Source organism: Poecilia formosa, unplaced genomic scaffold (assembly GCF_000485575.1).
Source record: "Poecilia formosa unplaced genomic scaffold, Poecilia_formosa-5.1.2 Scaffold415, whole genome shotgun sequence".
Classification (NCBI taxonomy): Eukaryota; Metazoa; Chordata; class Actinopteri; order Cyprinodontiformes; family Poeciliidae; genus Poecilia; species Poecilia formosa.
Genome location: NW_006800354.1, coordinates 84,603 through 100,638, shown reverse-complemented (window position 1 = coordinate 100,638; position 16,036 = coordinate 84,603). Strand labels below are relative to the sequence as shown.

The following is a 16,036-nucleotide window of genomic DNA, read 5'->3' as shown; positions in this document are numbered from 1 at the left end:
CAAATAAACAAACACGACTCCGCTTCAGCAATCTTCAAGTTTTTATTTGTTTACAAAGTTAAGATTGCAGTTTCATATAGTCCTTCCTTTAATGGGTAGAAAACCTTTTCTTAAAGAATTAGTCGAAAGGCACAAATTTTACAATATATACATTTAGATCTAAATTATAAATATATAGAAAACAAAAGCAAAACCCAGAATAAAAGTGCTGAACACAGTTTTTGTCTTTTTCTTTTTTTTTTTTTTTACAGAAAAAATAGGCTTTGTTTAAAAATACATACAATCAGTAGCATGTTTTTGTGTCATTTTTTTTTGTTAGCAATAAATTATTTCAGAGTGATAACATTTATATAATAATATGCAAATTGTGAAGGAACGAGAAACATGGTTACAGTATACAGAGAGCAATTGTAAAGAACAGGGACGACGACAAGCTTGCACTGCTCAATCATAGCCAACACAAACAGGAACCGGATTATGCCATTCTTAGTGCAAAATGATATATGATTAAAGGCCTACCTAAGCAAATAAAATAATAAAATTGCTGTAAATATATATTTATATATCTATAAATCCCTCAAACATGTAAAGCTTTAACTTTTGTGACAAACAAAAACAAACAAAAAAAAAAAAACCCACAAAGAAAGCTTTTGCAGACTGACGTCTTGGAATGTGCCTGAAGAGAAATATATGAGAAAGAGAAACAGTTGCTTTGAATGAGTCTGTGAGACGGGGTGGGAGAGGCTTGGATCTGTTATTTCTGTGTTAAAATATCCCAGGTGTAAATGAAGCTAAAATAAAAAAAAAGAATAAAAATAAAATTGTCCGCAGAAAAGGTACAATTTCTTAAACGAAAGAGGCTTTGATCTTTGCCCTAAGATGGCATAAACATTTAAAATCACTAGCATTTTCACAAGGACAAATAAACTAATCACATTAAATCTCCAACATAAATACAGCAAGAGTCACAGCACAGTTAAGAAACAAACAAACAAACAAAAAAACAAACCCAAGAAGCATTAGTTTCATCACTGTTACAAGGGAAACAAAACAAACCCGATATAATTGTGTGAACGCCCTGACACGGTGGGTTTCTTCCTGAGATTGATAAAAGGTCTCGCATGTTGGAGCCAGTATCTTTAGCGGTGTCTGTCTGTGTGGGACACTTTGGTATTTCTGGGACGAACGGGTCGAGAGGACAGCGGGAGCTAAAAATGAACCCAGACACTGTACAGCAGTACAGAACAGTGCAATCTTATTTGGTGGCAGGTTATAATAAAATTTGTTTTTCTCTTTAAGCAATCTTCAACACAAAGTAACTTCCCTGACCAAAATATACCACGGACTATTTATCATAAGAAGATAACATATCTAAAATCTAAATATCCCTTAAATATAAATAACAATAGGTTTCAGGATAGCAATAAGTAAAAACACCAAGAACTCGTCATGCTCACTGAGTCAANAATAAAATAAAGTTTGAGGTTGTAATGTGGCTGCATATCAACGAGCTTAAGGAGGAATAAAACGCGTCTCCTCACCGCTCCTGGTGGGGGATGGTTCCTTTGTCCATCTCATGCAGGTCGTTTCCCATGCGGACAGCGAGCCAGTTGCCGATCTTCCCGGTGAACATCGTGTCCAGGACCCTGAACACCTCTCCTCTGGTGAAGCTCAGACCCTTGGGGTTGTCCGCCTCGTGGTCAAAGTGCGTCCGGACGTAGAAGTTGTCCCCCAGGTTGGACTTGATGATCTTCTGGTAAACTGAAACAGAGTAGAAGTTAAGACTGAGACACAGAAAGTAAACGACACCATGATCAGCTGTGCTCCACACTCACTGTCCATCTTTTTCTGAGTGCACAGTTCCACCCGCTCTCCTGCTGGGAGATTGAGGAGGAAGTTGGCGGCTTCCTCTCGCGTAAAATGGGCAAAATCAACGTTATTTACCTGAAAACAAACAAAGACCAAATGCTTGATTCAGTTTCAAAGCCAAATAAATTACCAAACGTATTTATTTACTAATAAATTATTTTGAACTGACAAAAATGAAAGCAAGAAAGAAGGAAAAAAAAAAATTAAAAGAAATGATCATACTCTTCAACTTATAAACAATTAAATGTTCAAACACCAGATAAACACAAATTATTTTCACCTTGCATGACATTTAAAAATATCACATTCTCATTTTAGATGTACAATTTATTTAAACACTTTTTATGTCACCGATAGTATTTATGGTCTTTGAAACACTCATATTACACAACATATTTCCCAATGAGCTTCTTTTTAAACAGGTTTTTAAGTTGGTTTATATTTGTTCTTTTTTTGGCCTCATCCTTCAATCCATTAAAATAAATAAAAATGTGAACAACTCAGATAAGGTCACCTTGAGGATCTGGTCTCCCTCCTTCATTCCCTCCTCATATGCGGGGCTGTTTGGCTGAACTCCGCCCACAAAGATCCCAACATCGTTGCCTCCCACCAGCCTGAGGCCCAAACTGCGGCCTTTGACAAACCTCACTGTGTTTACATCAGAACTATACCTGCAGAAAAAAATAAATAAAATTAGATGCCAAACAAATCAGATCACTAGAATTATTTTTTATAAAGTGTAAATACAGATGAGTTTTGCTAAGAATAAATTTCTCACCCGGGATTAGATGATGGGTAAGAGTCAGGAGGTAGAAAGTAGAGAGGCTCCTCTGCAGGTTTGGCTGCAAGAGAAATCAAAACATCACAGCTTAGCTAATTGCATGGATGGAATTATAACCATGGTAGCCATACAATAAGAAAAAATAATTAAAGAATTTTAATAAATTTAAACGTTAAATGTTCTTACAGTAGAGCTCAGGGTTGTTCACTGAAACCCCAGACCGGACGGTGCCGCCTCCGTTTGCAGCACGAGGAACCCTGCAGAGTGAAAAACAGATCGTTATTCTCCCATCTCACTCCTGCAGCTTTTTCATTTGATTCAAACAAATATGTCACACAGTTTAATCTCAATTTAATGGCAGATAAAGCTAGAGGACGGAGAAAACAAGATGAATTAAAATTACAGAGAAGAAAAGATTAAATGAATGACAAAATAAAAAAATCAATCAGTATCCTAACAAGATTTGAAATATAGGTAACTGTTTTACCTATATTGTTTATATTATATTTATATTGTTTTACCTATACCTGTTTTGTTTTTTAATTTGTATTTTTAAGAGGTACAGGAAAAAACAAGAAACAAAGTGGCTTATTTGTTTTATAAAAATATCTGTACTTTTTTACCATTAGGACACCAAGTAATCTAGGGATGCCTAAGTCCAGTCCTCGAGAGCTACCATCCTGCAAGCTTTAGAAGTATCCTTACTCCAATAGACCGGGATCAGCTCTACAGAGGCCTGGTAACGAGCCAATCATTTGATTCAGGTGTGTTGAAGCAGGGATGCATCCGAAAGGTGCAGGATGGTAGCTCTCGAGGACTGGACTGGGGCACCCCTGAAGTAATCCATTATAACCTTTTTTTTTTAAATCTCTGTCCAACTTACTTTTAGGTGAGTGCAAAGTAAAGGAACCTTAATGTATGAATTTTTATTTATCAAGTTCATTGAACCAAGAACCTGTTACATACCTTAAAATAAAAGTTATATCCCAACTTCTAATTATTTTATTTTACTGTAAAATTCTGAAGAGGTTAAATGAACAGAAATTGATTTAATCTAGGTCTGTTAAAAGCCACATTTCTTCTTAAGTTGGTTAACATATTGCTGTGTTACATTCTTTAAGTATTTTAAAGTATAAAAATTGATTAAAATTTCATTTAAAAATGTACCAAACTAACTAGAATATCAGCATAATTAATCAGTTAAGAAAAATAACAGGTATGTCTCTTAACAGCCCACTTTAACTTGTCTAAAAAGTTAAAGTGGGACCTTTCAGGTCATTAATATTTAGTTTAAAAACAATCCAGTTCTGGTGTAATTTGTGCAGGTGTTTGTGCGTTACCTGTGGTGGTCCTGCTCTCGCTCGGAGCTACCAGACCTCCTGAGATGTGAAAGCTCATCCGACTCAGAGGACTCTGAAAGAGAAACCAAAAGGCTCTGGTCAGTGACTCCGCTTTCACGGTTTGCATGGTGAAAAACGACGATAAGAGCTCAGCATAGTGGAGCAAACCCACCGTCTGGAGGCGGCCTGATGGGGGATTTGACTCGACGTGAAGGCTCCCTCCTCGCAGCAAGTGAAGTTGCTTTCTTAGACAGGACTCTAACAAAACAAAATGTTAAAAACTATGAACATTTTTTTCTGCTTAAAATATTCATTAGTCTTCAGCTTCTGAAGACTGGACAGAAATTGCAGGTCAGTTGGAGTATCGTTATGCGAGTCAGATGTAATTCCTCTCTCTGATCCACTTTGCTTTATGTCAAAAAGATTTAGATATTGCTAATAAATATATGTTGACAGCTATATTTATCAACAAGGACTAGCTTAAATCACAAACAATTTGTTGTTTGGACGACGAAGTGACGTAATCCTGGCGTATTTTGGATTCTCAGCAGCTGAAATGTAATGTGGTGAAACCTGAACAGGAAGTCATGTCATGTGCACCAGTGTGTGCAATAAAAAAAAAAAAGTGATGGCAGATGAGTTTGTGTAAAACAAGTAAACCAAACACTGTTGTTTCAACGCCCTTGTGTTACTAGTTTTGCTTAATAAATAAGCAAATGAGAATCTGAAATGGTGTTTAAAGCTGAAAATCTAAAATTTAAGACTAAATATTAGAAAAAAAAATCCCTGAAGCAACAATTTTCTGAACACTTTCACTAGAATCTGTAATGGCAGATTTTTCAAGCCATTTCTAAAACAATTTCAGCTCAATAATACAATAGTAGCATCAGAGATAGTATATTGAATATTACCGTTAGGAATTTTAAAATCTTATTAAAAGACATTGGTGTATATTACTATAATATTACAAAATAAGTACAACAGGTATCGATACCTTTGCAGGCCTCTGCAGGCCTATAAATTGTGACAGGATTTTTATGATCCGACTTTCCACCTGCTCAGGTTTACTGTCAACAGCTGAGGTTAAATTTAGTTTCTTCAAGGAACTCTAAGGTTGATTGTTTTGGAAGGTTATGTTTGCAGAAAAGTGCCAACTTATGAAAGCTTCTTGGTGCAGGAACCCAGTGCTTGGGAGATTATGAGATGTTATCTCACCTGCGTCTCCCCTTGGCTGCGTTTGAGTTTCTGCCCCCTGAGGAGTCTTTGCGGGGGCCGGATGCGTCACTGGGATCTGACTCGGCGATTGAGTTAGCTGTAAAGGTCAGTGAATATGTGGAATGTGGTTTTAAAGCTACTTAATGCAATCTGTAAAAAAAAAAAAAAAAACCTTCCATGCAGACCTTTCTTTGGCAGGTCGCTGGTTTCGCTCCAGCGAGGCGGCTCGACGGGAGGCTGCAGAGAAACCTCTGGCAGGGTCCTGGAAGAGAAACAAAAAGAAGAGGGAGGCGGGAGTGAGGGAGGAGGAAGACAACAAATCTCAGTTATGTTTGACGAGGGGGCGACCCGTGGCTATATTGATAATCTGAGACTTGAGTGGTAAATATTCACCTTATTACCTCTGAGGTGAGCTCTCTGTGTGAAGGTCAACTGCATTGTGACCAATCAAAATGATCCATTTTAATCATGTGGTAGGTAAAAGCCTCTGGGCCAGTAAAGATCTGAACTAAACCTCATTTTAAAAACAATCATGCTTTGAAACACATGCAGATTTTTCAGGAACTGATGATTGATCGGTTTATTGGCGTCTGATTGGAGCAGCGCTGCTTCATTGATAAGTACTCTGATCAATACAGCCACATACATGTTCTGTAAAAGCCACTTTTATTCATTTTATTATTAGTTAACAAAAACTGTAAACACAAGTGATACACAGTCGAAAAATAAATCAAAAAAACAAAAAAAACAAACTGGTCCAGAATAAGCAAACGAATAAACACACACACCAAAAGAGAAAATAAATCACAAAAACACAGAGGGCTACTTCAATTGTCAAAATCAAACGGAAGTTTGTGATTAGCTAAAGGTAACAGAGGGAGAGCCGGGAAGTCTGGCCAGTGTCCGCTTGGTGAACTCTTGCAGAGTTTCAGGTATGGGTTTTGGAGGACCTTCATCTGTACCTGTATCTGCTGATGGAGTCCTGGCTGTACGAGGTGCTGTGCCTCTGAGGAGGCGCTGACGTGCTGTCCGACTCAGAATCAGAATCTGGAAATGAGCAGAACAACTCTTATTACAGGTAAACTAAAAGCAGCATCACAGAGCTCTGCAAACGCATTCACATCCCATGAAGTTTTTTTTTTCCCCATTTTATCTTGTTGCAACTGTAATTTATTTGGATTTAAGAGCTTGACTGATAAAGTAGTGCATATTTGTGAACTGGAAGGAAAATTATAAATTTTTTTAAGGTACATGCAAAGAAAAAAAAATCTCTCTGAACACATTAATTTCAACGTCCAACAAAGAAGAGACAGCATCATGCTGTGGGCGAGTTGGGGAATGAAACTAATGACTCAGCGGGTTTAAACAGAAATGCATTGCACATTTTTTCAGTTTTGTTGCTAAACAGTGTTTTTTACACCATGCATGATTTTCCATTTCACAATTACGCATTACTTTGTTTTGGTTTTTAATCTAAAATGTCAGTAAAAGATTAACAAGGCAGTAGTGTGACTTTTTTTTGTAAATTATTATTCTAATTACAATGTTTTCATTTTGTACCGACAACTAGGGGGCTAATCCTTCAAAGTTAATGTGTATTTTTTAAAGGAACTAGCAAAACATTCGTAGAGGTGTTAACTTGTGTACTTGCCCATCCCTTTTTGCACTTTATTTTAAGCACTTAAAACTGGAGTAAATATTGTCAGGGAGTTGTTGAGGGTACAAAACGTCACAAGGAAGCTGGATTGTTTTGTGTGTGTGTGTGTGTGTGTGTGTGTGTGTTTATACAGACCTGGGGGTGGGATCCTCACAGGGGAGTTGACTCTTCTTGGTGGCTCTTGGCGAACAGTGATGGGGGAGGATTTCAGACTAATATGGGGAAGATCAGAAAGAGATCTGCAGAAACAATGCAGAGGAGATGGGAATAATTTATTATTTAAAAAAAAAATAAAGAGTCAACTGATATTCACCATTTGATTTGGTTATCTAAATATCTTAGGGACACAAGGATGCACAAATCTCTCAGTGAATTAAAATGCAGTCCATACTTGTATCTGGTGTCTGGGAGGGGGCTCTCTCTGCGTGGAGGTGGGGAGACGCTGCGGTCGGAGTCGGACTCAGACACCGGCTTCCGTGGCTTTGAGGAGGAGGAGGGGGGACGGGTTAAGGTCCAGTTCTGCACAGGAGAAGATCGCGGGTTTGGGAGGGCAGCCAATCCTGGAAGAGGTCTGCAGAAAGAGACAAACGTCATTAAAGTCTTCACAGTAAGCATCTCAATCATTTTACTGTACAGGGAGCTAATAAAGACACACACTTTTTAAACTAACCCAATAAAATATAATTCATAGAAAGCTATAAAGTGAATGCAGAAGAGTAACAGCACAATTATGAATCAGCTTGTAGAGAAAGCTAAAATATTACTAATAAATTTAACAATAACTAAATGACTTGGGTTCAAAAAGGAACTTAAAACCAAGCCATCAAGAAGTGAATGTCTAACTTCAAAGCACACGTCAAAAGCCTCTTAAAATGTTTAACCTAAATGAACTGACTTGTATTTGCTGGAGTCCTTCATTACTGGAATCTCTCTCCTGGCCGGAGGAGAAGCGCTGCGGTCCGAATCGGACTCAGACGGAGCTGACGAGAAAATTATTTACAATTAGAAACAACAACAACAATAAATGTATTTGATCTTACTGCCTACATGTGATTTGTTTAGTTGGTGGTCTTAAAAACTAATTTACAATACATGCAGCTCAACTCATTTAGTTCAAAAGTCATTTGTTTTCCAGACGATCATTTTTATTGCAACAATGAAATGAGCATTTATGAAAGGAAGCTAATTTTCTGGAGATGTACCTCTTCGAGGGGCGTAAGTTTTCGGAGCAGGCCGGGTCAGTGTGGAGCGTACAGGAGATGAATCCCTGGACTTGGCTCGGGGCGGTGGCTCGGCTCTCGTTCTGGGTTAAAAATATTGAACACGACTTAAAAATGGGAACTAACGAATGGAAGAAAATGTAAAAAAACAGTGTGGGTCTGTACCTGCGTGTCCGTTTCTCTCGGGTGTGTTGACGTGATATCCGGCGAGGGGCGATGTCCTCCTCAATGTCTGAAATGTCTGATTGGTCACAGAAAGCGGTTTTGATGAAGTTACCCAGACAGGCTGCATGCAGAGATGTTGAGCCCAAACTCTTTCATGATTTATCCTCCCCACCTCTCAGTAACTCTTACCCTCCAGCTCTGAGCTGCTGTCCTTGCGCAGCTCGTCCTCGCTGTTTCGGGGGCTGTCGTCCACCTCCGGGATTGTGACCAGGAACTTGCGGTCGTCCCTGAGGACCGTCATGGTCAGCTTGCCCCTGCTCTTCTCCACCAGGTGCTTGGTCTCCAGGAGGGAAAGGTTCTCCGTCGTCATGCCGTTGATCTATTTCAACATGGATTAATAGAAAGCAGTGGCTATATTCCTTCCTTCATACCAGATGGAGGACGTTTTCATGCTTGTCCAACCAGTCTGCATGGAGTAAAAACTTCAGAAATCTTCACCTTCAGTATTAGGTCTCCTTCTTGCAGCGTGCCTTCCTTGGCGGCCAGGCCGCTGTCTGTCATGTGCTTTATAAATATCTGACTTCCCAGCTTCAGTCCGTACTCTGCAAAACAGAATTTAGCGATTTAAAGAACCAGTATCATTCTGGCACCAAAACAACCTCCATTTGCATTTCCAACCGGCGCTCCCACCATCTGTGGCTCTCTTTTTAACCAGCGTGGTTCTGATCGGTTTGTCTGGAGCGCGGTTCTGCGGCAGCTTCTTGTATCCGGACATCAGCGGCAGCGTCCCCGTGTGCCCGTTGTGCTGAGGCGAGGGGCTGCGGCGGGTGTTGTAGCGTCCGCTGTCCCTGTTGTCGCTGCCGTCTGAGAAGCGGCGCGTTCGTCTCGGCGGCTCTTGATCCAGCAGGTTGGACTGGGAGGAGGCCCTCGTCGGCCTGGAGGTGGCTGGGATCTGGATCTTTCGAGGCCGCTTTACTGTCTGCGGGACAGAAAGGTCGGAGGTTTAAAGAGAAGGTCAGTTGGCAGGTTATTAACATTTTGTCAAAGAAGAACCACAGTGTGAGATGTTCAAACTATGGGATATTGTTTTACAACCCGACTCTGCTTCCTCTCTGACCTTTATGATGCTAATTATTCACTAATGTTCTGCAGCCTTTACAGAACAGTGGCTTTTAAATACTCATGATATCAACTATGTAGAATTTTATTTGGAGGTATGAAACTATGCTTTAAGTTTATGCGCTACTTTGTAGATTTTAAGTGATTTTAATCACTTAAAATAAACTGAGGATTGTGGTTATATTTGCGACATAATGTGACATGGTTCAAGAGCTGTGAATACAGCTCCCCCTTGAAAATGAGATCTAGATCTCAATGGGGTTTACCTGGTTAAATAAAGGAATTAAAAAAAAAAATACTTTTACTCGGTGAAGTAGCTGCTAGGCCTGTTACAATAAACAAATCAATTAATCATGTGATAAAAAGAAACTCAATCATTTTCATTTGCTTGATTTATTGTTTTTCTCTTTTTACCAAAAACTGAATGATAGAAGTCGTCAGTCTGGTGCTTCGGTCTCAACTATCATTTTTTTTTTTTAAATATTGTTTACAAAGACTTTGTAACTCATTTTATTTGTCGTTTCTGTTGTTTTCTTTATTTATTTTGCATATTTAAAATGTCTCCCAGTTCCAGTGTTTATCTTTTAGAATGTGTTCTTGCATTAGTGTGACATTGTTACTATTGTATTACTTTAAAAAAAAACATCATTTAGCACAATAACTTCAGGGACAATTTATCATCCAGCAAAACTTGTCATGATGACTGGCCTGGTAGCCGTTTTATTTTTAGCCTCTGCAGTTACTCACAATGTTTGCCGTCTTGCCACATGACTTGAGGACCTGAATGGTGTAGTTGGAGTGAACGTTTTCCATCGAAACTCCATTGACCATGACAATGTGGTCTTTGTGGCTACAAAATAAAAGCACAAGCAGCCACACATATAAGCCTGTTTGCGTAGGTTGATATCAACACTTCTTTATTTTATGAAAAATAATCGTCGTATCAGAAGGAGAACCTACTAGAGGCGTCCCATGGCCGGTCCATTAGGCAGAACATCTGACACCACCACAGCTGTGTCTCCGGTGTCTGGGTGAGCCTTGTCCTTCCCTCCTGATAGAGCAAAACCAAAACCCACCTTTGGGTCCTGCAATGAAGAGATAAAGAGGGAGGACTGAGATAAGGAGAAAATTACACAAACCACATTAAAGGCAGAGGAGGAATGCAGCAAAATGAGAGGGTAGAAATGCAGGCTAAGTGGGTGATTGAGCGTAGAGATAGAGAGAGAAGGAGCGCATTCCAGCGCCAGGACGGTGACGAGCCAGTTGGTGCTGCGAGGCGCAGCAGGGTGTGTCTCTCTGAATTCCTGCTGGGGAAGCTAGATGTCTGAGGCACGGCCCACCTTAGACCCCGAGGTCCTCACAACGGCCTGGACAAACACCGAAACACCACCCAGCCTGCTCGCTTCCACGGAAGTAGCCAAAACCCAAACGGCACGAAAGCACAGCAGCGAAATGTTTTTCCATACTCATTCATGTTTTTCCCCCCCTCATTTATCAAAGATTCTTCATCATCAGGATGACAAAAACAGGCACTTACTTTGTTTAGTGTTATCGTGTGCTGCTCCCATATCGTTAACTCGTCCATGCCTGGTTTCTGAAAAAGACAAAAAAACATCATGAACTACTTTCTGATTTTAGCAAAAATATTTTTACAGTTATGCTAAATGACAACATGATTAGTTAATTCAGTCAAGTAAAGCTGGACCTTACACGACGGACAGTCGATGTTGAGAACAGAAAGGTTGTTTGTTCGCCTCAACCAGATATGAACGTGCTCACACCCGTTTCAATCCTGCCTGACCGGTTAGGAGGAGGAGTTACCTGATATGTTCATGTATGTATGCACGACCGGACAGCAGGTGAGACACGAGCCTTTTTTAAACCAATAAAACATCGAAAGATAAAACTACCGTCCTGGTCTCCGAGTCTTTCAGTTTTACCAATGTCATTTTCAGAAAGTCTGATGACGTCATCATATTTAATATTTATTTTTAACCAAAAGAAAAGAAAAGTTTGGCAATCATAGATAGAAAATGATTGCTGAAACTTATGCAATCGGCTTAGTGACGATCCATTTACAGTTTCACTACGTCTGGGTAACGCAGCATATTTCTGTCTGACTATGTAAACATTCACTGTGGAATAATATTTGATCTCCTCTGCAGCCAAAACTTTCATTATTTTTAAAACACTAGAGCCTCTGTGGCAGGGCCGCACTGTATTAGGAAAACATGAGGTAATATTGGTTGAAATGGCAAAAGTCGAGATGCCTTGAAATAACTAAAGTATTTAAAAATTGCTCATGTGATTTTGCTTTGAACTCAGATAATGAGCAGTCCAATCCAGATTACAGAAAAAGTCATTATTTCCATCGCAGCAACAAAGTTTTATTGAAAAATTGGCTTCATCTGCCGTTTTGGAATTAAAACAGCTTAGTTGTCGTTTCTTAATAATGTCACCATCTTACCACAAGTTTAACTTTTAAATAATTTCAGGTTATATGTCACAATGCATGGTACTTACATAATTTGCAAAGCACTTGTTTGGGCCTGGGCAGTTCAACGCAAAATGTGTTTTGTGCTCAGCGATGATAAATTGCTTAAAGTAGACAAAACCAACTTTATCAATTGTGAAGTATTAGAGTTGATTTTATATCAGAATCAAGACATGCCTGTTAACAGTTTTATCAGATCAATTCAGGAAAAAAAAAACCAAGCAACCAAAACAAAACAGGCATCGTTTCACTGTTTCACCAGCGGCTCTATTAATTTGATGAATTGCTACATTTCCACCCAGTAGTTTTTGTTGGAAAGCAGCGGCTTTCCAACAGTGAGAACGCTGGACTTCAACTTCCTGGACAAACGAGGTGAAATGCCTCACATGATTTGCATTTTCCACACACAGGCCAAACAAGGGACAGGGTGAATGTAAGCCTCCCCCCCCACCCCCCAAGTAAAAGGAGGAAGATGTTTGTTACATAACAGGTAAAGCAAGATACTCGCTGTCGAGAGTCAAAAACAGGTTTGAAACATTTAGAAGAAAAATATTTCACTTATAATTGTACTTGTGTATCATCTTGTCGTTTCACGTTTCTTTTTTAGGTGTCAAACATGTTTACATTTTTATGTCAACGCGAAACAATTTTGGGATTCATCCCTGTGAGAGGCCCTGCATAAAGACTATCCAGAGGCTATGCTTATGATAATTACCAAACGCTGAAGGATCAGCAGAGTTTGACCTTTGGACAGGTGGCCGACTGTTTGACTAAGTTAATCATCAACTGTGGGAATCATCTAAATAAAAGCTGGCTGTGACCCGATTTCATGCCAGGCTACCGTCTGAAAATAACCGGACCACGATGCAGTTTGATTCTGTAGTTTCATCGTAGCTCATTAGCTGCATTCTCCTGACTGGAAACTCATTTAAAAAGGTCAAAATGTTCCTCCAGAGAGTCACTGAACATTTCGTCCAGCCCATCCCTAAGAAAAAGTACCTTGGAAAATGAATCAGGAATGACCCTCTGTAAAAACCAGAGAAGGAGCAAAGAGCAAACACAAACGAGCATAAATCTCCTACTGAGAGGAATGGAAAGGAGGCCGAGGCGACTGCTGAGCAGACCTACATTTACAGCAGAACTACTGAAGTTTAACTCCAGGGTGTTTTAATCACTGCCCTCTGCTTAAAGAAGACAAAACCAACTTGGTCAATAAGCTAAATACGGTTTGTCTGTCAGAAATCCAGAAAAGTTCAGAAAAATATATGAAACTACAGAAACAGATTTAGCTTTATTCATCTTAAATCAAACATGTCCCTGCAGTAGGAGTAAAATTAGCAAAACATAAATCTAAAAATTCGACAATAATTGAACATATCCTAATAGATGTTTCATAAAAAAAGAAAAAGATTGAAAAAGTAACTTCCCCACTTTAGCTAATGAATCAAACCTTTTCTTCTAGAAATCCCAATTTCTAGAAGCCCTTCTAATGTCACATCATATGAGGGAAACAAAGTGTTTGTTTTCCACCTTCTCCACTCACCATGTGATCCTTGAACCTTACTTCCATTTTCCTCTGGGGTTTCTAACCTGAACCAAACACCTGCGGCCCCATGCTCTCAAGAAGCAGCTCGCTCTTCATGTCCCATCTGCTGCCAAACGCACAACGAGAACGCCCAGGACTGCAGAGCCTGAGATTCACTTCTGTACGGACGGAGCCTGCAGTCCAGCGGAAACCCGATCCTCCCGCTGAAATTATCTGTAATATGACCAGCTGTGGTAGCTCTCTGCCTCTCCCAGCAAGCGGAGCATTTCAGAGACCTCACCTGGACAGCGCTCCTCCCCCCTGAGCCTCTAAGGTGGAGCGGCGCTGCCTTTAACCTCAACAGGCTGATATGAGATCAGTGAAGCAACCTTAATCGAGACAGCTACTGTAATCAGAGCTCTAATCCTGAGGAGGACTTCGATGGTTGTACAACTGAGAGGTTAACTATTAAGACTTCAGCATGAGTTGGTTACCAGCTTTCAGATGCCTTAAAAAAAGTTCCTGTTTCAAAACTGCTAAATATTTCTATCTTATTGCTTTGAAATGGTAAGAGCTTTCACTGGCTGAAGTGTAAAATAATGTAGATTTCCTCCTTCCCTACCTATTGCTGTGCACTGATAATCAGCTGGCTGAAAGAAGGATATTACATTTATATGCAAGAAGACAAAGTTGTTTTTTGGCAATGTATCCATTCACAAAAAAAGGATCATCAACATCCCTTGTTATTTTATTACTATAGCTTCGTTATTTAACAATAACTGTACCATTAAATACATTTGTTTGCAGTAATAGAAATACGTATTTTTAAAAGTAGAAGATAATGTTCAGGTCTGTTGCAATTCAGTAATTAATCACATGATAAATTAAAATGAGCTCGATCATTTCCATTTTTGTTTGCAAAATCCATTTTATTTATGGTTTCTGTTCCGTGTGGTTTTTATTTCCGTTTTATCGATTCTTTTTGGTTGTCATGTTTTATTTTGAATATTTAAATTATCTTCCTATTCCAGGGTGAAGTGTTCTTTACAAATTTAAAGTTCAATTGTCTTTCAGAGGGCTTAACTTGCAGTATTATACCTGTCTGAGTGGGTTATAGCAACAAAAACGCAACTTAAAGAAAGCTGAAAGTTTTAAAATAATGTCAAGTTATTAGTTTACAATTGTTGTGGAGGTTTTCCTCTGCATTAATCAGTCTATAAATAACTTGTTTACCACAAAATTTAGCTGAGAGCTTAATAATTCAGATGATTTATACATTTTCAGTCTGGTAACAACTGTTTCACATTCTTATATTTGGGTTTCAGCATTTAAACTGATATTTAATCACAACAGCACCATGGGTTTTGGTTGCGAAACGCTGCGGCATCGCTGTGGGTGCAGCTTGTTTAGAATGCAAATGTAGAGAGCAATTCCTCCCATGCATTTGAATTTGTAAAGTTTGGAAAAACAGCAGCCAAAAGCAGTCATTATTTGCTTTTTTCAAGTTTATGATTGGATTTAAACATTTTCATGAGGCAGTTTGTCACAACTGTGATAAATTCAACTTTCGAATTTTAACTAAAAGTTGAATCTGCTTAAAATAAACCTAAAAAAAATAGTAGATGCATGTGATCAGACTAGGAGTCTGGAAGATACTTTGTTTAGTTTTAGATTCCCGTTTTGTTCCTCGACTACAAACTGACCTGATCAGATGTTGTTTCTAACAAAAGCATTACATTTGGAGCGATCCATTCACTTACAGGCACCTCCAGCAGCGGCGGCGGCTCCGGGGGCACAGACCCAAAGTGTTTCAGTACTTTGAATCGCTGTGTCAGTTTCATGATGAAAGCAGCGTTCCCGTCGCCTTCTCCTCTATGTAATTATTCCCACTTATGTGCCGGTCGGAGGAGAACCTGGCCACTGATACCAGGATGCAAAGACACTCAATAGTGAAGAAATTAAAAGTTGGAAACTAAAAATCTCTTCCCAGTTTCTCCCATCAAATAATCCGTATGTGTCGGCCAATCCTATCTTTGGTAATTCCTTCTCTGAAGCCAAATGGGTCCACTTGCTCCCGGTGTCAGCGCTGTGTGGGCATCCTGGTCAACTTTTCAGCGGCTGCAGGTCCCAAGCTGCTGGCCGAGTTTCAGTCTGCTGGGTGCCATGGTTACGGCAGAGGAATGAGAGCACTGGTCTGTTAATAATTGACGGGCTGTTTGCTACAATATAGATCCTCTGGCCTGGAGTTGGGTTTCCTGGGTTCCTACAGTGGCTCTGTTGTGTCTCTGGACCAGGAAATGGCACCGTGGCAACAGCGAGCTTTGATGTTATCTCTGCTTCGTGGTTAACGTTTATCCACGCCTCGGGGCGTGGGAGTGCCGTCGAGGTAGTGCTGTCTGAATATCAGCACCCTGCCTCTTTAAGGCCTCACTGTCCTGTCCCTAACCTACATCAGACTGGGGGGAATAAAGGTACAGAGAACGACCTGCCACTTCCGTATTCAGAAGCGCTTATGACAACACAAAGCATTGGCTGAGTATCGGCAACATAGCAGGGGCAGGAACATGGCGTGGGATTGGCTAGGTGTGACCGCTGGAGGCAAATGTTAAGTGCAAGTGAGTTATTAATCCGAGGTGAAAAAAAGTAAGAAG

The 16,036-nt window shown here is 39.8% G+C and overlaps 1 protein-coding gene across 2 annotated transcripts; it reads right to left on the bottom strand.

Annotated features, from left to right (window-relative positions):
• Positions 1-1,516: 1,516 nt before the first annotated feature.
• On the bottom strand, positions 1,517-15,497 carry LOC103155159 (tight junction protein ZO-3-like). 2 transcript variants are annotated; one of them, XM_016663355.1, is made up of 22 exons: positions 15,146-15,497; positions 10,904-10,960; positions 10,327-10,451; positions 10,114-10,216; positions 8,938-9,226; positions 8,746-8,849; positions 8,437-8,626; positions 8,248-8,323; positions 8,065-8,165; positions 7,758-7,842; positions 7,254-7,433; positions 6,998-7,101; positions 6,168-6,252; positions 5,391-5,467; positions 5,206-5,302; positions 4,163-4,248; positions 3,991-4,063; positions 2,837-2,907; positions 2,648-2,711; positions 2,384-2,540; positions 1,836-1,944; positions 1,517-1,761 (listed from the first exon to the last, which is right to left on the bottom strand). In XM_016663355.1, exons 1-22 carry the CDS (start codon positions 15,224-15,226, stop codon positions 1,538-1,540), a joined length of 2,538 nt encoding a protein of 845 aa, XP_016518841.1. In that variant the 5' UTR covers positions 15,227-15,497; the 3' UTR covers positions 1,517-1,537. The 2 variants fall into 2 exon arrangements, with proteins under 2 accessions (XP_016518841.1, XP_007576788.1); XM_007576726.2 differs by lacking the exon at positions 15,146-15,497 and adding an exon at positions 13,404-13,618.
• Positions 15,498-16,036: the final 539 nt, after the last annotated feature.